Raw genomic sequence first — 22,063 nt, 5'->3', positions numbered from 1 at the left:
GATTGCTTGACGACGTCTATTCACAGGGCGCTTGCAGTGCGCTGGGTCCACCGGCGTGGTGGTGGGGGCGAGCGCTCCCACCCGGTCGCACTGCGCACGCTCCTCTCTTAGCTGCCTCCTGCGCAGCCGTAACTTGGACTTCGGCGCTTGGGCGGGGTCGGTAGCTCACTGCGCATGGATCCCTGTAAGGTCCTCGGAGCGCAGCCGCGGAGCGCTGCCGTGGGTCACGTGAGGGGAAACAGCTTGGGGGGGTGGGGGCGGAGTCCGGGGCGGGGGGGCCGGTTTGTTGTGGTCGCCATTTTGCTGGTTGCATTACTGGGTAATCGTGGCCCTGGCTTGCTGCGCTCGCCGGATATCTTCAGCCTGTGGGCAGGACTGAGCTCGGGCTTCCCGAGCAGCTTGAGTTCCCTTGCCCGTGCCCTCAGGTAAGGACGCAGCTCCCGGGGGGCAGCACGCGCTCTCGGGGAGGGAGGGTAGTCTGGGACCCGCCCTGCCTGCGTCGCCGCGAGATTTAGCACGAGGCCGAAGGAGGAGAGAAGGGGGGCGGCGGGCAGGTGCAGGCTTTGCCTGGCTATTCATAGTCGGATTCCTGGAAGGGGCCGAGCCGGAGGGAGCAGTCTTAGGAGGGGGTAGCGGGGCCTCGCTCCCGCCCTTTGTTTGGGCTCGGCTCCGCCGGCCGCATCGTCGTCGCCTAGCAACCGCTGTCCTGCGCTGTGATTGGTTGATGTCTTGGCAGCAACGACCAATGGCACGGTTGTTGCCATGGTAGGTGTGGACTGCCAAGTTCGGTCCGGCCCCGCCCGCCTGGGCTCCTCAGGCCGGGGCTGGCCTCCAGGGTGGGGGGCGGGACGCCGGGGTCCCCTGGGGCGGGTGGCTGCGCTGGGCGGGGCCGGCGGGGCGAGGGTTAACCCGCCCCTCCCCCGTCCACCTGCTTTCCCCTTCCCCCGCGTGCCCCGGGCTGACCCTAGTTTCCTTCTCTCCCCGCCCCTGGCGGCGGCGGCTGCTGCCTGCTGTTGTCACCCACCGGGCCGCCTGTCCCGCTTGCCCTCCCCGCCGCGGGGCTTGCCGGGCCGGCAGGGCCGGGACAGGCGGCTGTCTCCTCACCACAGCCACCACCGCCATGCTGGCCGCTCGCCCACCCAACTGGGGGCCCCACCGCGCTCCAGCCCCCCGTGGGCGCGCCAGCCCTGACCCGGGTATGGGGTGGAGGCTGGGAGAGAGGGTCCTGTTGTGGGAGGGCCCCGGGGCAGAGATTGTTTTGTGGGGGAGCTCCAAGAGAGAGGAGGGATCGTGGAGTGGCAGGGCTTGGCATGGGAGAAAGGACTGACAGGGGAGAAGGCCCGTGGGGAGAGGAGTTTGGTGTAGAAGATACTCTGGAAGGGGAGAACTCTGTGATATTTGGCGAATTTGGCTCTGGGGGACTTCTAGGAATGGGCACAGCTGTGGATTGACTGTAGTGTGAAGGAGTAACTGGAGAAAGGGCCCTGACAGGAATATTGGTTGGGAGGGTGGGGGTAGGATCCATGGTAGGGGAGAGAAGGACGATCCACTCTAAAGCGCGGATAGAAACGCCTCCCCCTTGCTTCCCAAAGGAGTGGCCCTAGTGGGGGAGGGGGGAGCAGCTTGGAGTAATGTGGAGAAGGGCCCTGGTGTAGCATGCGGAAACTGGATATGGTTTGGGAAATTACTGGAGGGTGGTCCCTGATGTGGGAGGAAATGTTAGGGAAGAGGTCTTGGCACCACATGGGGAGGGTCCCCTGAGAAGGGTGTACCCTGGTGGGTGAGAATGCCTTGGGGTTAGGACTCTGTTATAAAGGGGTCCTCAGATAACCTTGGTGTGGTTGGGAGCTCTCTGAGGACCCTGATGTGGTTTTAGGGGCCTGCAGAGGAGTCTGCTGTGATTTAGAGGGGGCCGGAAGACTCCCTTGTGGTTTGGGAGGGAGCCTAGAGTTCTCTGGATTGGGGGACCTACTGGGAAGTGTAGACCTTGAAGTGGAGGGACCGTCTTGTGGTAAGACAAGGCCCTGACGTTCAGAGAAGACTCCAGGAGGGGCCCTGAGGAGAGCCATAAGTGGAAATGGGGAGGAGAGCGTGAACCCAACTCCCTGTGCTGTCTGTGGTTTCTCTCTTCTCTTCCTCCCCCCAATTATTCATGTCTTTCTGTCCTTTCCTGTCACGGCCCACATTCCTGCCTGGCTCCCAATTGTTCCCTTTCCCGTGTTCTCTGCGTGCCGCCTGCTTCATGTATCTGGTCATCATTTGCTGGGGACTCTGCTGTGCCCCCACCGCCACTTCTCTCTGTCCGCTCTTCACTGCCACCTGTTGACCCCTTGCACCCTTTCCTCCTTGCTCTGGGCCCCGCCTTCTCTCTGCTGCCCACCTCTTTCTTGCTTGGCACTGGCCAACACATCCCCTTGTTCCATGTCCCCCCTCTCCCCCCCACCCCGCCCCCTCTCAGGTCTCAGCGGCGGTGGCAGCCGAGGTGCAGGATGCGAGAAGGCGCCCCCCGGCCGGGCTCCCGCTCCAGGCCTCGCTCCCCTGCGGCCCTCTGAGCCCACCATGGCTGTCCCACCGGGCCATGGTCCCTTCTCTGGCTTCCCGGGGCCCCAGGAGCACACGCAGGTACGCGTTCCGCTGGCTCCTCACCTGCCTGGGGAAGGGGGAGGCTGGGATAGAAGGATCTTGGGGCCAAAAAAGATGATGTGGTTGCCCAGGACAGTCTGCCGGGCGTGAAGGGTGCCTTGGGAGTGGAAGATAGAGAGGAGTCGCTGGAGGAGTCGGGATTTGGAGAGCCTGGGCTCCCGTCCAGGCACAGTGGTTATTTCCTTAGGTTCCACATGTTTCACTTCCCTGTTCTGTCAAATGGGACCCGATGCCTACCTCACAGCGTTGTGAGGATTAAACAAGTTCATGAAATGCAGTTGGAAATGCTGAGAACAGTGCCGGGCACACAGTAAACACTCAATAAATACTCATTAAGAAAAAAAAAAAATCCAAAGTGAAAGATCTGGAGGAGTTCAAAGGGAAGAAGCTTGAGCCTGAAGGATTTTGGAGCCAGCCGGGCCTGGGAGTGCAGGGTTAAGAGCTTCAAGGGTAGACTGAAGACTGAGCTGTAGAGCTTGAAACAGGATGGAGTATGAGGATCCACGATCCTCAGGGTGAAGAAACTGGGCAGAGAGGCACAGAGAAGGGGTGCAGGGTGGGGAGGCCCCAAAGGGTGAGGACGAGGCAAGATAGGGAGCCCCTCTGGGAGGCAGTCCCGGGATGGATGGTCTCCACTGAAGGATGGGGAGGGTCAGAGCCCAGGTTTCCAACCTCTCCAACTGAGGTTTAGAAAAGAATCAAGGTGTGTGATGAAAGGTCAGGGGTAAATCATTCACTTCGTGATTCACTCAGCAAATTGCTCATAAACACCCACTCTGTGTGAGGCCCTGCTCCAGGCTCAGGAGAGGAAGTGAGAATAAGTCAAGTCTCTGTCCTTTGGGAGTTTAAATTCTAGTGGGGTTGTCAGTGACCAGATAAATAACCCGTGTGGTAATGGTGAGCCAACAGCCCACAGAGTTCGCCCCCTTGAGGTAAGGGTGGAGGCCTCCCTCAGTGCCCACCGACTGGTCACCCTGCCTGTCCCCAGGTGCTGCCGGAAGTACGGCTCCTGCCGCGGAGGCTGCCCCTGGCCTTCCGAGACGCAACCTCGGCCCCGCTGCGTAAGCTCTCCGTGGACCTCATCAAGACCTACAAGCACATCAATGAGGTGGGCAGAGGAGCGGGGATACAGGCTGGGCGCAGAGGGGTCCTGACAACCTGTCACTCACCGCTCCCCGTCTCCTGGCCGGCTGGGCAGGTGTACTATGCGAAGAAGAAGCGGCGGGCCCAGCAGGCGCCACCTCAGGACTCGAGCACCAAGAAGGAGAAAAAGGTCCTGAACCACGGTTACGACGATGACAACCATGACTACATCGTGCGCAGCGGCGAGCGCTGGCTGGAGCGCTATGAGATCGACTCACTCATTGGCAAAGGCTCCTTTGGCCAGGTGCGGGATGCCCCTCACCCGACCTTGATCCAGGGGTTGGGAGGTACGGGCACCCCCTGGTATTGACCCCCACCCACAGCCAGTGGGCTCAGTGGCTTCGAGCTCCGCGCGGGGCCACTTGTCCCAGTGCAGTCAGTTGGTTACCTGTGCCTCAGTTTCCTTTTCTATAAAATAGTGCAAACAACAGGACTCCCCACATAAGGCTGTGTCCCGTGTTTACCCTAGCGTCTGGCTGTGGGTAAACAGCCGTTTTGAATGAGTAGTATTACTGGTGGTGGTATCGGTGGGTGTCCTTGCTGGAGAGAGGGGTGGTCCCTGGCTCTGTTCCCTGTGCCCCCGTTCCCTCACATTGTGACGGCCTGTGATCACAGGTGGTGAAGGCCTATGACCATCAGACCCAGGAGCTGGTGGCCATTAAGATCATCAAGAACAAGAAAGCCTTCCTGAACCAGGCCCAGATTGAGCTGCGGCTGCTGGAGCTGATGAACCAGCACGACACAGAGATGAAGTACTACATAGGTGAGGCCTGGGGCAGGGCTGCTCGGGTGGGCCCCCCCTTACGGGCAGGGGCTGAGGTCTTCAGGGCAGGCTTGCCACTTTCACCGTACCCTGTTCACATGAGAATGCTGGTCAGTTGATTGAGTGCTCACTAAGGGGTCAGGCTCTACTGGAAGAACTTGACACACATTAACTTGGTGACCCTCATCACAGATTACCCACAGCTTGGACATGGAAAAACAGAGGCAGTTAGGTGCCATCACTTGCAGCAGGTCACCGCGTTTGTACTCGGCAGAGCTGTCATTTGACCAGGCGCTGACCTCCAGAGCCTTTACTGTGTGTGCATATTTGTCCTCTTTCCTGTACTGATTCCTCTTAGAAAAATCAAGTAGATTGAAGGAGTCTGTGTTTCTTTTAAAGGGAAGATACACATCCTTACGGTAAATGGAAAGCGAGTACCCTTTGTCACAAAAATAGAACTGAGACTAAAAACAGTGTTATAAAATGAAGTGTAGGACGGTATTAAAAACCCATCAGCAGCAAATAGAAACTTCCTCTTTGGTTTAATCACAAAGTCTGACAGAGATTAGAAAAGAGATTAACTTCCTGTAAATGAAATTGTGGACATATGAAAACGTTCCAATTAGTAGGCAGTAGAGAATCACATAGACAGAGGAGCCTGGTGGGCTACAATCCACAGGGTCGAAAAGAGTGGGACACGACTGAAGCGACTTAGCACGCATGCACCCAGCACGCAGAGCAAACTCCAGTTTGGTCTGTGCTCGAGAAGCAGCCTCTCTGTGACTGTGGGCCGCAGCCCTCGCAGAGCCTCAGTTTCTTGCTCGGCCCGTTTCCGCCCCCTTCCCGGCAGTGCACCTGAAGCGGCACTTCATGTTCCGGAACCACCTGTGCCTGGTGTTCGAGCTGCTCTCCTACAACCTGTACGACCTCTTGCGCAACACGCACTTCCGCGGCGTCTCGCTCAACCTGACGCGGAAGCTGGCGCAGCAGCTCTGCACGGCGCTGCTCTTCCTGGCCACGCCCGAGCTCAGCATCATTCACTGCGACCTCAAGCCCGAGAACATCCTGCTCTGCAACCCCAAGCGCAGCGCCATCAAGATCGTGGACTTCGGCAGCTCCTGCCAGCTCGGCCAGCGGGTGCGGCCCAGCCCCGGGGGCGGGGCTCGGTGTGGGTGTGGCCCGGCTGTGGGCGGGGCCGACTGGCGGCCTGGGTCCTCGGGGCGAGGCTAGGCGGGGATAGCCTTGTCACGTGCAGCCTGATACCTGAGCTACGGTGCTTGGGATGGGGCCAAGAGAGGGAGAGGGCCACCGGGTGTACTGCCCGAAGGAGAGGGGAGAGCGGAGCCTGAGGGGACAGGGCCAGTTTTGCCAGATTGAGGAGGGGGTGGGCAGAGGGATAGTTGGGTGGCTGTGAGCCTGAAAGGCTGTGGCGCTCTGCAAAGTTTTGTTTACCCTGTGCTCTTAAAGCTGGGGATGGAAGGGGCGAGGCTTTTCAACTTTGCAGCTAAGATGATGCTGGTAGTGGCTTGAAAAGGATCTGGTTTGGGAGGGTGGGAAGGGCCTAGGTTTGGCGGCTGCCAGCCCCTGGTGACTTAGAGGGGCTCAGGACCAGACTAGGCCGGCAGAGAGCCCTGAAGCCGATAAGTACGATAGTGGTGGTGATTCCAGCAAGCTGGTGCTGATAACATGAGGGTTTGGCGCCCCCCGTCCCAAGTGTTGGGGGCAGGAGGCTTGCCCTCGGTCGGCCCTCCTAGCTTTGGGGCTGTTCTCGTAACAGAGGCTGGGACCTCTGATGGTTGCCTTCTCCCCTTCTCCAGATCTACCAGTACATCCAGAGCCGTTTCTACCGTTCGCCCGAGGTGCTCCTGGGCACTCCCTACGACCTGGCCATTGACATGTGGTCCCTTGGCTGCATCCTGGTGGAGATGCACACTGGAGAGCCCCTCTTCAGTGGCTCCAATGAGGTGTGCTCCCGAGGAGGGGGTGTGCTCCCAAGGAGGGGGTGGAGGCCCGGCCGGCCCAGTGACCCTGACGGCCCGCCTGCTCTCAGGTGGACCAGATGAACCGGATCGTGGAGGTGCTGGGCATCCCACCAGCCCCCATGCTGGACCAGGCGCCCAAGGCTCGAAAGTACTTTGAGCGGCTGCCTGGGGGCGGCTGGACCCTACGAAGGACAAAGGAACTCAGGAAGGTGCGGCCCCCGCCCCACGCCGCTCCTCCTACCCCGGCGGCCCCTCACTCTCTCACACTTGGGGCTCCCTCCTCCGTCTCCCTGCTTCCTCTCCCTGTGTCTTTCCCTGTCTGTCCTTTCCTTCCTCCCCCGCCCACCCCCTCTCTCCTACTACCCACCGCACAGCTCTTCTTAGCTTCTCTTTTTCCACTTTCTCTCTTGTGCCTCTGTTTCCCCGTGTGTGTCTCCCTGCCCCTCCTGCCCACTGACGGCCACTCTCTTGCCCCCCCTCCCACCTCCCCCTGCCAGGATTACCAGGGCCCTGGGACACGGCGGCTGCAGGAGGTGCTGGGCGTGCAGACGGGCGGGCCCGGGGGCCGGCGGGCGGGGGAGCCGGGCCACAGCCCCGCCGACTACCTCCGCTTCCAGGACCTGGTGCTGCGCATGCTGGAGTATGAGCCCGCCGCCCGCATCAGCCCGCTGGGGGCGCTGCAGCACGGCTTCTTCCGCCGCACGGCTGATGAGGCCACCAACACGGGCCCGGCGGGCAGCAGTGCCTCCACCTCGCCCGCACCCCTCGACACCTGCCCCTCCTCCAGCACCGCCAGCTCCATCTCCAGCTCCGGTGGGTGCTCAGTGCCGGATGAGGGTCGGGTAGCTCTGATTGGGGGGTGTGGGGCGGGGGGATGGGGGTGGGGTGGGGAATAGCTTTGTCACCTGGGCCTTGGCCTAGAGCTTTGAAACTACGAGATCCTGAACTCAACAGTGGGTGGAGCAGGGGAGCGCAGACGATCCCTGAGCGTCTCTCTGAGCTTGGGCTCAGATCTCTAAAACTTGTTTTGACTCTCTGACACCCAACTGAACCCTGACCCCTAATCTCACTTGTGTCTGATCCTTTGAATGGGCCTGGGCCATGAACCAGACTCAGCCACCTGAAGACCACCCCCCCTCCCTTTCCTTGCTAAGCCTCTCTCCTTCCTTGGCACTTCCAGGAGGCTCCAGTGGCTCCTCCAGTGACAACAGGACCTACCGCTATAGCAACCGATATTGTGGGGGCCCTGGGCCCCCCATCACTGACTGTGAGATGAACAGCCCCCAGGTAATGGGGTCTTGGGGACTTAGGAGGAGGGTGGTGGGCAGTTTGGGGCTTCAGAACCCAGGTCTCCATCACCCACCGTTGCTTTGCTCCTTTAGGTTCCGCCCTCCCAGCCGCTGCGCCCCTGGGCCGGGGGGGATGTGCCCCACAAGACACATCAGGCCCCTGCCTCTGCCTCATCACTGCCAGGGGCTGGAGCCCAGTTACCCGCCCAACCCCGATGCCTTGGTCGTCCCCCATCACCAACCTCACCACCACCCCCGGAGCTGATGGATGTGAGCCTGGTGGGCGGGCCCCCAGACTGCTCCCCACCTCACCCAGCGCCTGCCCCCCAGCACCCAGCTGCCTCAGCCCTCCGGACTCGGATGACAGGGGGTCGTCCACCCCTCCCACCCCCCGATGACCCTACCACCCTGGGGCCTCGCTTGGGCCTCCGTGGTGTACCCCAGAGCACGGCAGCCAGCTCATGACCCTGCCCCCTCCCTGGGGCCCCTCCTGAAGCCATACCCCCCCATCCGGGGGCCCTGGGCTCCCATCCTCATCTCTCCCCTTGACTGGAATTGCTGCTACCCAGCGGGGGCGGGTGAGGCCTGCACTGATTGGGGCCTGGGGCAGGGGTTCAAGGAGAGGGGTTGAGGCTCACCTCCCCACTAAGGACTGGACCCTTGGCCCCCTCTCTCCCCTTGTTTTCTATTTATTGTACCAAAGACAGTGGTGGTCCAGTGGGGTGGGGGAGACCCCTCTCACCCCAGGGCCCTAGGAGGGGTGGGGGCAGGTAGGGGGAGATGGCCTTGCTCCTCCTTGCTGTACCCCCCAGTAAAGAGCTTTCTCACATGCCCGCCTGAGCGTTTGCAGGCCCTTGGCTCCCCTCACCCCGCCCTCAGAGGCATGGGGAACGGTGTTTGGGGAAGGGGTGCTGGCAGAGCTTTGTGGTTGGGGTGAGGCCCCGGTCCCTGGGGAAGTTATGGCACAGACATGGGCCTGTAGGAGGCGTGGGGCTGTGGAATCCTAGACAGCGATCCTGGATATGCTCCTAGCCCACACTGGCCTTTTCTCGGATAAACAGAGACCTTGAAAGGTAAAGGGCCAGCTGTCTATGGAGAACATCAGGTTCTGTCCTGAGAAGCCAGGCTTTGTGCAGAGTCTGCACAGGCGTGGCTCATTCTGCCCGGCGTTCAGTAGGTGCTGAGTGCATGTAGCAGGCCTTATTGGTGCCATCTGGGGGATGGCAGGCAGCAATGCGAACAGAATTTACATACCCACCCCCCACCCCACTCACACATGCACACGTCTTGTGTCACTCTTTGGAATCAGTGCTGAGCAAAATGTTTTAGATTCTCAGGCAAAAGGAAATTACCGGGGTTCCAGGTAAGTGGGCCTGTTTCCATGGTAATTTGGAAACTTCTGTCCCCCAACCGGCCAATCAAGAGCCGCCAGGTTCAAAGGATACTGGTGCGCGGCGCTTTCTGGGAAATGGCGTTCTTGGCTCTCCTTTTTCACTGTTTTCGTTGCGAAACTACAGAGCCCAGAATTCTTTTCGCTCACGCGCTTAGGGGCTTCCCAGGCAGCCAATCGGCAGTCAGAGACATCCAGGGCCCGGATGCTGGAGGCGGGCTGTAGAGGAGAGGAAGGTAGTGATTGGGTGGTTTAGGCCAGACTCTCCGGAGCGTTGAGTTCTCCAGTCTGGCGGCAGGTGGGTTGCGCGCTGTGCTGGGAGAGCATGCAAGTTAGGCGTTCGTGATCACGAGGTAAGCGGGGAGGCCCGAAGTGGCCCCACAATATGGGGCATTGCTAGCTGCTTTGTTGGGTCCGGCTCGCGGGAAGCCCCAGTCGGTAGGAGAGACGGGCAAGAGCCCCGTTATGGATCTGCATGCATTCGCTAACGGAAGCCGCTTGGAACGCGGAGAGAACCAGCCCGGCACCGGTAGGGAAACCTTCCTGGGGAAGGAGGTGCTGTCTGAACTGAGACCTGAAGACGGAGGAATGTTTGGGGGTGGCGGTGCTGCGGCAGAATGGCTTGCGCGAAGGCAATGATGAGAAACAGGTGTGTGTGAATGAATCGCAGGTGATTCGTGTTAGTGGAAATCTTATTGAAAAGGGCTGTGTAAATTAGGTCGTGGAGGATTTTGTTGGCTCTTGAGGGAGCTTGGACTTTGTCCTGAGGGCAGTGGGGAACCTCGGGGTAATTTCCAGAAGGGAAGAGACCCAATTTGCTGCCAGCTGCCAGAAGAGATTGACGGGAGAGACTAGGGTCTGGGAGCCCAGGATGGCAGCCGTGGTGTCCTAGGCAGGAGATGCCAGGGTTGTACCATGGTAGGGCCCTTGGATGGGAGGGGAGGATGAATGTGGGTGGAGGAGACTTCCAGAAGGCTGATTTCACAGGCTGTGTGGGAGAGGGATCTCTCTAGCACTGTGGAACAGATTTTGGCATATCAAAAATGCTTAATAGTATTTTTTGAATGAATTGCCGTAGGAAGGAGATACTACTATGATCTTCCTTTTGTAAACGAGGTTACCGATGGTAGAAAAAATTAAATAACTTGCCCAAGATAGGGTTTCCCTGGTAGCTGAGCTGATAAAGAATCCACTTGCAATGCAGGAGACCCCGGTCCGATTCCTGGGTGGGGAAGTTCCCCTGGAGAGGGAATCGGTTACCCACTCCATTATTCTTGGGCTTCCCTGGTGGCTCAGACGGCAAAGAATCCGCCTGCAATGCGGGAGACCTGGTTTCGATCCCTGGGTTGGGAAGGAGGGCATGGCAACCTACTCCAGCATTCTTGCCAGGAGAATCCTAATGAACAGCGTTATAGTCCATGGGGTCGCAAAGAGTTGGACACAACTGAGCAACTAAGCACAGCCCAAGATTACGTGGCCAGGAGGTAGAGAGCTCAGGATCTGTGAGTAAACCAGACTTAGCAAGGTGCAAGATGAGCATCAAGACATCACAGGAGTTGGATCATGTAAGTCCTGTAAGGAATCTGTGATGAGCATAGACATTTACCCAGAACCTCTCCCCTGATCTGTTGACTGCCAGCATACCTCCTCTTGGATATCTAGAGATACTGAACTCCTGGTCTTTTCCCCAAAACGTATTCCTCCCACATTCTCACTAAATGTCAGCTCTATCCTTGTAGTTATTCAGATCAAAAGCTTTGGAGTTGTCTCAACTCCCCTCTTTGTATTATACCCTAGTCCAGTCTATCAGCAAATACTCTCAAAGTATATTCAGAACCTGACCATTTCTTCCCACTTCCACTCCTGTCACCCTGGCCCTGTCCACGCTTGTCTCCTTGCTCCCCACTGTCTGTTCCTCACTTGCAGCCAAAGGGACATTCTGAAAGCCTGCATCTGGTCACATTCCCCTCCCTGCTCTTGATTCCGTGTGGCTCTATCTCACAGAAGGTAGAAACCACATTCCTCTCTGTGGCCTGCAAGGCCCTGCATGCTGTGTCCCTGTTACCCGTCTGACATCATCCACTCCCCTCGGCTTGTTCCCTCTGCCCCAGCCATACTGGCCTCAGGAACTCTGCACTTGCTGTTCTCTTTACCTTGAACCCTCTTCTCCCACAGAGTCAAGGCTCACCTTCATCTCCTTTAGGTCTTTACTCAGATGTTACCTTCTTCTGGAGGTTTTTCCTGACAACCCTTCTAGAACTGGATCACTGATACTCATATTTGTCGTCCCTTTAACTTGCTTATTGTCTGTCTTCCCCCATAGCAGACCATCAGGGCAGAAGCTTTTATCTACTCCATGCTTTCTGTCTAACACCTAGAAGAGCTCTTGACATGTAGTACAGGCCCAGTAACTATTTACAAGATGAATGGACGGGTGATTTCATAGTAGTTAGCGATCCCAGCATCCTAGGGACTCTGCTGATCCCCTGTGCCCAGGGCTGCCTGAAAATTTGCTGAGGTCTGTGACATCCAAGGGGCATTTCATCTTGCCTCTGCTTTGTGCTCAGAATTGAGAGTGCAGCAGAGAACAAAAGAGTTTCCCTAGAGAACTCACAGTCTCGGGGGTGGAGGTTCAGATTGTTAACTTATCACACAGATATGAAATTACAAAGTAGAGTGTTGTGAGAACACTTGACAGGATGTCTCATCTGGACCCTAGGAAATGAGGTGATGAAGGATATTAACCCAATCAAGTGTGTGTGTGAGACTTGGAATGTAGAGGCTGAGGGGGAGAAAGAGGCCAGACCATGTGGATCCTGTAAGGAGTTTGTGTCTTTACCCGAGGTGCATTGGGAGGTTGTAGAAGAATGTTTGTTTTGGGTTTTTGTTTTTGTTTTTTTTTTACACTGCGCTGGCTTGCAGGATCTGTTTCCTGACCAGGGATTGAACCTGTGCCCTCAGCAGTGAAAGCTCAGGGTCCTAATCACTGAACCACCAAGGAAGTCCTGGGAAGCTGTAGAATTTTGAACAGTGGAAGGAGGCATGATCGGTTACGTATGTTAAAAGCTCCCTTGGGCGTTGTGTGGGGAACTGGCTGTAGGGGATTGAGGACTGAAGTAGAGACGCCTGTGAGGAAGCTGATTGCCGTGAAGTTAAAGTGGCTGCTACTGAGGAAGACCATGTGTTCTTTCCTGGTTCTCCTGGGAAGAGGTGGAGTCTCCTCCTCCCTTTTAATCTAGGCTGGCCTGTGATTTGTTTTGACCAACAGAATCCAGTGGAAGTGATGCTGTGCTGGTTGGGGGGGCCTGGGCCTTAGGAAGTAGAAGCTTGTGCTTTTTACTCTCTTGGAGCCCTGGACCACCCCTTGGAGAGAGATGTGGAAAGAGGGAGGCCCAGTCAGCCCCCAGCTGATGTGCTACATCAGCCATGAGTGGTACCATCTTGGATAGTCTAGCCCAGCTCTCTGCTGACACCACATGGCGTAGAGATGAGCCATCCTGAGTCCCATTGCCCCTCAGAGCCTTGTCCAAATTACAGAATCAGAAGCAAATAAATGGTTTCTATTTTAAGCCATGGTGTTTGGGGACTTGTTACCTGGCAATAGCTAACTGAGACAGATTTTTTTGAGATCTGACCATTTTATGTATTAGTAATAAGTGTAATGAGAAGTGTTAAGTCGCTCAGTCGTGTCCAACTCTTTGTGACCCCAGGGACTGTAGCCCATTAGGCTCCTCTGTCCATGGGGTTCTCCAGGCAAGAGTACTGGAGTGGGTTGCCATGCCCTCCTCCAGGGGATCTTCCCCACCCAGAGATCAAACCCAAATCTCCTGCATTGCTGGCAGATTCTTTACCGTCTGAGTCACCAGTGAAGTCCATATTATGTATTAGCTCTTTTAACCCTCAGAGTCACCCTGTGTGGTAGTATTATTATTGTCATTATGTGTATTAGAAAACCAGGGCACAGAGAAGTTAGTGGAGGACCAGCAGGATACACATGGTGAGCATATCATGGCTATTACCAGCATCATGGTCACCAGCGTTAAAATCTCCATGATGGTTAAAGAAGGGGTCATAAGAGGAATTAAAGCGTTAATTCCTCCACTTACTAGCGATATGATTTTAGATAAGTGATTTCACCTTTCTGAGGCTCCATTTCTTCATCGTAAAGTCTAGAATATACTTGTCATCTCAGAAGGTTGCCATGAGGAGCACAGGGTCTGTCAGAGGGCAGACACCTAACCCACGGCAGGGAAGATGATCACGGCTAAGCACGCACCCAGGTGGGCTGTGGCCGTAGGGCACAGCCATTCTCTCGGAAGGCCTAATGGATAGACAGGCATCAGGTCCTTGGGGATGTTGTTGAAGTGCTGGATCAGGCCGCATCTGAGAAGAGTTAGTTCAGGACTTTCTTATTAGGGGATCCAATAAAGCTTCTTTTTTTAAATCATTCAAGCCAAGTTGAATAGGGCCTTCTGTTACTTGGAGCCAACGTCTGGGTTTTATTTGTTGATTCATCAGATATGCAGTACTGTTTCAGGTGCTGGTTTTATAATAGTAAATAAGATGCTCAAGAGCCCTGTCCTCATTGGAACTTAACATTCTAGCGGGGAGAGGTAGATGATGTTAACAAAAGTTAGTATTTTTGTTCCTGGTGGCTCAGACGGTAAAGTGTCTGCCTGCAGTGCAGGAGACCCGGGTTTAATCCCTGGGTCAGGAACATACCCTGGAGAAGGAAATGGCAATCCATTCCAGTTCTCTTGCCTGGAAAATCCCACGGATGGAAGAGCCTGATAGGCTGCAGTCCGTGGGGTCACAGAGTCAGAAACGACTGAGCGACTTCACTTACTTTCCCTTACCTTAGTATTGGTGAAGGCCAGGGGAGGGGGATAGCGACAAGAGCTGCTATTTTAGGTGGAGGGGTTAAATGAGAGATCTCAGAAAATGCGATTGGAGACGGGACCTGACCAAAAGGGAGGAAACCAGCTGTGCGCCTGTTTTGTTTGGGGGAAAAAACAGCAAGTTCAAAGGTCCTGTGATGTGCTCAGTGCGTAGGAGGAGCAAAAAGGGGTGAACTGGAGCAGACTGAGTGGAAAGGGGATGGGGGTGGGGGACACGCAGGGGATTGGGGCGGGGGCAGGCATGGGAAGGACTTGATTTGATTCCTAGGGAGGTGGGAAGCAGTCGGAACATCCTGAGCTGAGGAGTGACGTCATCTCATGTCCTAGTGGGGTTCCTCTGGCCGCTTTGGGGGCCTCTTAATGGAAGCAGGCCCAGCGTGGAGGCTGCGGCTCCAATCCAGCTGAGAGGTGGTGGCTCGGCCAGCTTGGTAGTGGTGGAAGTGGATTGGGGTGCGAGTTGAGAAAGGGGGGGGTCAGTGACTGCAAGGTTTTAGCCTGAGCAGAGTGTTGTTTCACTGTGTGAAGGAGCCCGTGGTCGTGGTAGGCACCCCAGCAGGTACAGGAGTCTGGTGTTCAGGGGCGCCGTCTGGGCTGGAGACAGAACCATGGAGTTGTTGGTGATGTCATGGTTATAAGGTCCAGGATGAGTTCACTAAGGGAGGGAGTGTGTGGATGGACCTGAGATCTGGGAGTGGAAGCAGGGAGCCTGTGGGGAGGGGACGGTGACCTGGATGAGGGCGTGGGGAGGCCTGAGCAGTCGTCCGGATGCGTTTTGAAGGCAGACCCCACAGTGGGCTGGTTGTGGGTGATGACAGAGAAGAGAGTCAACACGGGGCAGTGACCCTGCTTCCCCCAGGCCCTGTGGGCCCCCGCTGCTCTTTGCAGTTGATGTTTTTGTTTGCAGCCGCTAGGCTGGCCCTGGGGGGCTCTTGCGTTGACTCTATGGGGTCTTCCCACGTGGTCCCACAGCTTTTCCGTCCCAAGTTCCCCAGACAGAAGTCAGAGTGCTGGGGTCCAGTGTCCAACCCCCTCCACCCACCGTGGACGGAGGACTCCTGCAGTGAGGTCTGTCTGCTGGGAAGGGCTGTGGACAGGGTGGTCACCTCAAATAATCACAGTGCTGGTGACAGTTGGTGTACTGGGGGAAGGGTAGGGAGACAAGGAAGGTGGGGGGGTCTGGCAGGCTCTGAACTTAAAGGGCTAAGGTCAGGTCCCAGGAAGTAAGGGGGACCCTGGAGATGACTGCAGCAGCCTCCGGCCTGTCTTCCCAGAGCACCTGTCCAGTGGGGAGACAGCCCTGACCACGGGGGTCACGGCGGGAAGGGGGAGGTAGGTAAGCCCAGTGAAGCACGTGACCTCGTTGAAGGTATCAGGGAGGACTTCCTGGAGTCGAGAACCCATGAGATGGAGTCTGGGATGCAGGTGGTGACTATGTAGCCAAGTCAATAGATACTTAAGCTTTTTCTGAGATTTACGGGAAAGTTGCAAAGATAATAGAGAGACTTCCTTCCGCTTCCCCTAATGTTAGCATCTTACTTAATTGCAGTACATTTGTGAAAACTAAGCAATGAACACCGATTACTATTCTGCTAACAGAATTCGCTTTAGTGGAAGAACGGGTGGAATTGACTAATGCTCTTCTGTTCCAGGACGCCGTGTCGCAGTTGTTCATCCCGTGTCCGCCACTCTGTGACAGTCTGTCTTTCCCTCCCATGGCCTTCCCGGTCAGGTATGGGGTAGGACGCCCCTCAGTCTGGGGTCGTCTGATGTTCTTCTCCTGGCTACACCAGGAGTGTAGGTTTGGGCAAAGAGTACCACTCAGGTGATGGGAACCCGGATCACTTCCTTTTGGTGCTGGCTGCCAGGTTTCTCATAGGGTTTTCCTTTTCCTTATGCCTTTTAGAAACTAGTCACAAAATCCAGCCCAGAAGCTCCAATTCCTGGAGAGAAAATACAAAGAATTTGTTCTCATATGTCAAAACCGCCACAGTAATTGATAAATACGGGAAGACCCTGTGAGGGTCTCCTGAGCGGTCCCCTCAGCGTTCCGCCCGCTCATTTGGTATTCCTCAGTGAAGCTGCTCAGCAGCAGTTGTTACTGTGGTGTTCTAAGGATGCTTTTCTGATTTCCTCTTTTCTTACTGGGAATTCTGTAGGGAGGTTTGTCCCTTCTATCCCATTTATTTGTACAGTCGTATCAGTGCGGACTCATGGATATTTTATTCTCTGCATCCAACCCAATACTATCGTAATTAACTTTTTCACTCAACTTGTTCCAGTTTTGGCCATAGGGGCTCTTCCAGGTTGGCTCTGTATTCTTATTTTTTCCCTCGAGCACTTTCCTTATTCTTCAGCACTTGTAAGATGTGCCAGTTCCTCTCACATTTACTTGCCCAGCCCTGGACTCAGCCCCTCTGCAGGTAGCCCCAGTTGCTCTGATGGAGGGTGGCATTGGAAACCAAGAACTGGGCACTGAGCGTGGTCATTGCACCTGAGGTGTCTCCGTTGTCTCTCAGCTGACAGAGCTGGGGAAATGTATACGCAGAAACCCATGTACACACACATTTGTATTTGTGTGTGTATATATACAGATATCAGTGTATACAAATAAACCTATTTGAGTCCATAATGGTCTCTCATCCAGTCTCGAGAGGGTTCCTTCTGCCCTTGTTTTCTTGTAATTTCTTTCTCTGGGCTGAGAATCCCGGCTCAGTGGGCACTTTTTGGTATTCATCCTATGGGCCATCTTAGCAAATATGGCGGGCCATTCCCGTTTCTGTAAGGACATGCTCTCCTCGGTTTCTATGACAAGTGTCCCCTGGTTTTTCTCCTGTGTCTTGCTTCTTTGCAAGAGGTTCCTGTTTTCACTGACCCCTTAAATCAGAGGCTGGTGGGGGGCTCTTCTCTCCTCCTGCCTCTGGGCCATCTCACCCTCTTGTGATCTGTTTCCTGCCTCTGTACTGATGATGCCCACTCTCCGCCTTTAGCTCCGACTCCTCCCTGGGCCCCAGAAGCCCTCTCTCCATCCTGCCCTCAGCCCCGGGCCCCTATACTCACCATGTCCCAAACTGCAAACCTGCTCCTCTTCTTGGCCCTTGTCACAGGGGTGTCGCATACCTGGCTCCCAGAGAGAGCGCAAGGCTTCATCCTTGATGCCGCCTCCCTCCCCAACCTGCATCCTACCATCCTCCTCCAGGGCTTGACCACCTGCCCCTTCTCATCTGTCATGGCCCTGCCTTGGTCCAGCTCTGTCCTATCCTACCTTGTCTCTGCCTGGTCTCCTGTCTCCCCCTTTAACCCACCTCCACTGGACGGCTGAGGGATCTCTGTGAAACCCAGATCTTATCACACCCTCTTGCTTGAAGTCCTTCCATATTTCTCCAGCGTCCTCAGGACCGAGTCCTCATGCCATAGACTGACACTGAGTGTGTGGTGTGACCTGGTCCCTGACTTGCTCCGCCTGTCCCCCCGACTGCCTGAGCCACAGACACACTGAACTCACTTCCTCTCTTCCTAGAGTTTGGCCCTCACTCTCACCTGGGCCTCAGCGTGCACCCTCGCTCAGCCCCGTGACCTTCAGTCCCGCCAGCCCTGCCCATTCCACATACACCACCCGCTTTCTTCCCACTCGTATTATTTTGAAACACTCCCAGACATCATCTGTAAAGATGATGGACAAAATGTAAAACCAGTGGTCATTTCTGCATGTTGAAAGTAGGGGAGAGGAGATTCACTTTAAAGTATTTTTTGCAACAAACATGTTTTTGTTGAATACTAACAGAACACACCAGTAGCTGTTGTGGGAGAAAGAGTTAACTAAACAAAAGACAATAATCACATTGTGTTTAAGAGGAAAAAACCTTTCAGGAATCATTTGTAAAATATCACCTAAACCATTCCACCAGGGCAGGAAGAGAACAGGGGTGTGTCTATAACCTTCAGTCACCCCAGACTGACTTCTGAGTGCTTATAGGATTCCTTTCAAGGTCCCATCAACTTAGGGAACCTCTTTACCGTGAAGTCTTCAGTTATCATTATAAACAGAACTTAAGTCACTTACTTAGAGGGTGTTTCACAAGCCTTTGGAACAACTGACTTGTAGAAAAGGATTTTGTATGTGTAAGGGAAGGTTACTAAAGTATCAATACATCGGTGTTGGGAGAGTTCCTGACTTTCCCTCTGATACAGACTACTGGGACAGTCAATTCTGTAAAGGAACCGCAGGTGCGTCTGCCTTGAGACCTTTTGCCGTGTTGACATCTGCCTGGCACGTGCTGTGATAACCACTGCCAACATTTACATGCGCTGCTTCAAGCCAGGCACCAGTCTGAGCCCTCTGTGTGCATTAATTCAGTAACAACCTAACACAGCCCTTAGGAGGCAGCTGCTGTTATCCCAGTTTTTCAGTTCAGAGTTGAAATCAGTTGCTTCAGGTCGCATAGGTAGTGAGTGGCAGCCCTGGGATTTGAACCCAGGAATACTATTGCTTCTACTGTCTGTGCCTTCAACCCTCTTCCCCTTGGGCTCCATTCTTAAGGAGATGCTTACATTCACAGTGGTTTTTTGGTTTTTTTTTTTTGGGTTGGGGGGCCGGGGGGTGCCCTTGCCAGGCAACTTATGGGATCTAACACTCCCTGACCAGGGATTGAACCCATGCCCCCTGCAGTGGAACTACGGGGCCCAAACCACTGCATCACCAGGAAATTCCCTGAGATGCTCACATTTCTAATACTGCAGTTTCTTCTTTTCAGAAGAGCTTCAAAGACTTTCTTCTCCAGGTGCCAAAAATATTTTTTTCAACATCCCCAATTACTTGCGAAGAAAAACACTTAACTTTGTTTTGTTTTTTTAAGGGGAAACTTCAAACATGCGCCAAGGCGGAGAGAAGAGTCTAATGAGTGCCCGTGCCCCCATCACCTAGCTTCAGCAGTTACAGCACGTGGCCATTCTTGTTCCCTCCACATCCTGCACACGTTCCCTCCCTGCTCAGTTAGTTTAAAGCAATTCAGGTGTTTTATCAGAAGACATGGCCTTCAAAGCAAAAGGGACCCAACTTCCTTGCTCTAAGTCCTCCCGCTGTGGGCACACTGACCATCTTCCTGAGCCCAGCTCCTCCCCGTGGGCTTTCCAAATGCAGGCATCTCTGCCGGTGTGACAGTATTGCAGCCCCATCACTGGCTCGTTCCCCGTAACCCGATCCCCTCCGGGCATTTCTCCACATGGCCCTGAAGCCTGAAAACGATCCCTCTTAGTGACCGAGGCCGGCCGAGTTGCCTGGCAGCCCGTCCCCTGCAGCGGGACATTTCACCTGCGTGTGGCTCTCTGCCGCGATAGTGGCCTCTTCCTTATTTGGGTTCGTTTCTGGCCGCCCCTCCACTCAAGCCAGGTCAACCTCCCGTTACACCCCATGCACACCGTAACTTCACCTCAGCACAGTGTGTTTAACACAGTCTAAAGGAAAACAGGGATCTGGGTACTTACCTTTAACTGCCTGGGGGCTCCATGACTCAGGTCTGTCTGTGTTCCTGCTGTGTCCCAGGATCACCCAGCACCCGGCCTGGTGCACAGCAGGCGCGCAGTAACAGGAATGAATGAGCGAATGAATGAATGACTACCAGGGCCAGTACCTGGGGTTTCTCATGAGGGCAGTGGGAAGCCACAGAAGTGTTTCAGGCAGAACTGGACCCATATTTCTTAAACTAATGTACATATAAGTCCCCTGGGATCGTGTTAAAATGCAGATTCTGAATCAGTGGGTCTGGGGAGGGGGACTGAGAATTCTGCATTTCTAACAAGCTCCCAAGCGAGGCCAGTGTTTTGAGTAACAAGGGTCTTGCTGTGCTGTTCTGCTCAGTAAGGCAGCCACCAGCCATGTGTGGTCGTGGAGGGTTCGAAATGTGGCTTGTGTGGCCTGAGATGTACTTTAGTGTAAAATACCGGCCAGATCTCAGAGACTTAGTGCAAAAAGAGAATGTAAAATGTCTCATTAATAGCTTTTATACTGATCACATGTTAATATGGTAATATTTTGGATATATCGGGTTAAATAAAATATATTATTAAAATTAATTTTCCTTTTTTTTTTTTTGATGTGGCTACTAAAAAATTTTAAATTACATTTGTGGTTCTCATGATGTTTCTCTTGGATTGTGCTGGTCTAGCCCTCCAGACTCCTCATCTCTAAGCATTTGTACATGTTTTTCTCTTTTTTTTGAAGCTTCCCTCTTTCTTCCTACCTCATTCTCAAAAGTAACCACATACATCTTTCAGGTCTCAAATAAGATGTCTCCTCCTCCAGGAAGTCCTCCTTGATCCCCCAGGGTGGTTGGGTGTCTGTTTTGGGCTTCTGCTCTATTGGTTTTCCTCATCTCAGCCCTGACTACCTGTGATACACATCAGCATCTAAATGTCTGTCTCCTGGAGACGGGAGATAGGATGGCAGAGTAGGAGAACTTGAGTTCACCTCCTCACACGAAAACACCAAAATCACAACTACCAAACAACCATCAACAAAAAAGGACTGGAACCTACCAAAAAGATATTCTACATCCAAACACAAAGAAGCAGCCACAATGAGACGGTAGGCGAGATGCTTTCATGATCTAAATGACTGTCTCTCCCTTGAGATCGATAAATCCACACGGATGGGGACAAAGCCTGTTCTTGTCGCCACTTTATCTCCAGAACCTGGCATGGAGTCAATAAATCCCTCTTAAATGAATATTATGCAGTAGTGAAAAGGAAGGAACTACAGGTGTGCGAGAAAAATAATGTTCTGTGAATGGAGCAAAATTCAGAAGATTCCATACCGGACGACGATACCATTCCAGAAAGCTGAGAACCCAGCACACAGAGACACTGCGCACGAAAACGTGGTAAAACCAGCAAGTGGAAGAGGGAACCTTTTGGGGTTTGCTGCGCTGTGCACTTAAAATGGGTTTATTTCACTGCACGTAAATACCTCTGTAGAGCTAAATCAAAAAGGGGAGTGGGCAGCTCAGACTCCTCGTACCACCTCTGGATATGCCATGTGAGGGGGGCAGTGCCAGCCCCTGGGGGCTCGCCTGTCAGGCCGAGGAGGTCTGGGCAGAAGGACTTGAGTCACGGAGCCAGGCGAGGGGCTCTGATTCCTCTGCTGTGTCTCCACTTCTGGGCCTGGTGATTAGTTGGCACTTGATAAATACATGTATTTTTAAGTTAAAATTCTTTTGGAAGTAAAATTAAATTTTCTTAAATGTCTGACTTCAACAACCCTGAAACACCCTACACCTCTGGATTTCTTGCTGTGTGTGAAGTAATGCATTTCTTTCTAATTCAAGCCCTTTGGACCTGGGTCCTCTTACATGGAGCCAAACAACTGGTGATCATGTGGTGAGTGAGTTACCACTTTTAGGAGTGTTAGCAAAAAACAAGGTTTAACTGAGTAAATTAAGATCTAATTTGCATTATTTAAAAATTCATGGATGGGGCAGCATTCTGTATGGCAAACCAAGAAGTTAACACAACGTAGAAGGCTTTCGTAGTAAGGACAGTGTGACAGGAAAGTTATCAGAAAGTTAATCAGAGGCAGCAGGCAGTGCCGGCTTCCCATTGGCTGGGCTTGTGGCAAGGCAAGAAGGAAGCGTCCCCTCCCGCTTCTGGGTAGTAAGGTGGTTGCCCTTCCTGTCTGGGAGTGCAGGGTACCCCTCTTCCTGCTGGGGGTAACACGCTGCAGGGTAGGGCATGAGCCCTCCCTCCTCAGGCCTGACTCCTTTTATTCTCACAGGGACACCCGCGCTGTGTCAGGTGGCGTGTGAGGCCTTTACCTGCATGACTCCCTTGACTCTTCCCAGCGCCCCTGTGAGGCTGGTTTCAGTCCCCGTTTAACTGAGTGGGTCTCAGACTATAGGCTGTCCTGCTTGCTCCCGCCACCCGCTGGTTGCCTCCTGGTGCAGACACTGCTGTGTCCGTCCATC

General features: G+C 54.4%; 2 protein-coding genes across 42 annotated transcripts in view; one reads left to right on the top strand and one right to left on the bottom strand.

The window, feature by feature from the left end:
• Positions 1 to 266: 266 nt before the first annotated feature.
• DYRK1B (dual specificity tyrosine phosphorylation regulated kinase 1B) lies at positions 267 to 20,177 on the top strand. Of its 21 annotated transcripts, none has more exons than XM_086352487.1 (14): positions 267 to 425; positions 2,459 to 2,622; positions 3,632 to 3,751; positions 3,842 to 4,030; positions 4,402 to 4,549; positions 5,400 to 5,686; positions 6,367 to 6,513; positions 6,600 to 6,740; positions 7,029 to 7,064; positions 7,149 to 7,344; positions 7,712 to 7,818; positions 7,914 to 8,090; positions 15,758 to 15,837; positions 18,962 to 20,177. In XM_086352487.1, the coding sequence occupies exons 2-14, from the start codon at positions 2,560 to 2,562 to the stop codon at positions 19,173 to 19,175; spliced, it is 1,905 nt and encodes a 634-aa protein (XP_086208613.1). In that variant the 5' UTR covers positions 267 to 425; positions 2,459 to 2,559; the 3' UTR covers positions 19,176 to 20,177. The 21 variants fall into 21 exon arrangements, with proteins under 21 accessions (XP_086208613.1, XP_086208615.1, XP_086208607.1 ...); XM_086352478.1 differs by lacking the exon at positions 267 to 425 and adding an exon at positions 473 to 1,196; XM_086352489.1 differs by lacking the exon at positions 7,029 to 7,064.
• Positions 15,566 to 22,063, bottom strand: part of LEUTX (leucine twenty homeobox) — a 45,800-nt gene continuing 39,302 nt past the window's right edge. For 7 of the 21 annotated variants that reach the window (XR_015145978.1, XR_015145971.1, XR_015145972.1 and 4 more), the window contains one exon: positions 15,566 to 16,048. Coding sequence is in view for 9 of the 21 variants with exons in the window: in XM_086352508.1 (XP_086208634.1) it covers positions 16,008 to 16,048 (41 nt within the window). In the remaining 12 variants the exon portion in view is untranslated. Of the gene's footprint in view, positions 16,049 to 16,414; positions 16,634 to 19,557; positions 19,666 to 19,690; positions 21,281 to 22,063 lie in introns of those variants that run through there. The other 14 variants (XR_015145982.1, XR_015145980.1, XR_015145984.1 and 11 more) reach the window with 7 other exon arrangements.

The sequence above is a fragment of the Bos grunniens genome, chromosome 18 (assembly GCF_055505025.1).
Source record: "Bos grunniens cultivar Pamir isolate PY7600 chromosome 18, Bosgru_T2T1.0, whole genome shotgun sequence".
NCBI classification, from domain to species: domain Eukaryota; kingdom Metazoa; phylum Chordata; class Mammalia; order Artiodactyla; family Bovidae; genus Bos; species Bos grunniens.
Note: the sequence above shows the minus strand (reverse complement) of the source record. Positions and strands in the feature narration are given on the sequence as shown.

Bases quoted from the DNA above. Each gene is read 5' to 3' on its own strand.
- DYRK1B (XM_086352477.1), top strand. From the start codon at position 1,121: ATGCTGGCCGCTCGCCCACCCAACTGGGGGCCCCACCGCGCTCCAGCC. The intron at 3,752-3,841 runs GTGGGCAGAGGA...CCGGCTGGGCAG, and splicing joins CCTACAAGCACATCAATGAG to GTGTACTATGCGAAGAAGAA. The intron at 4,550-5,399 runs GTGAGGCCTGGG...CCTTCCCGGCAG, and splicing joins AGAGATGAAGTACTACATAG to TGCACCTGAAGCGGCACTTC.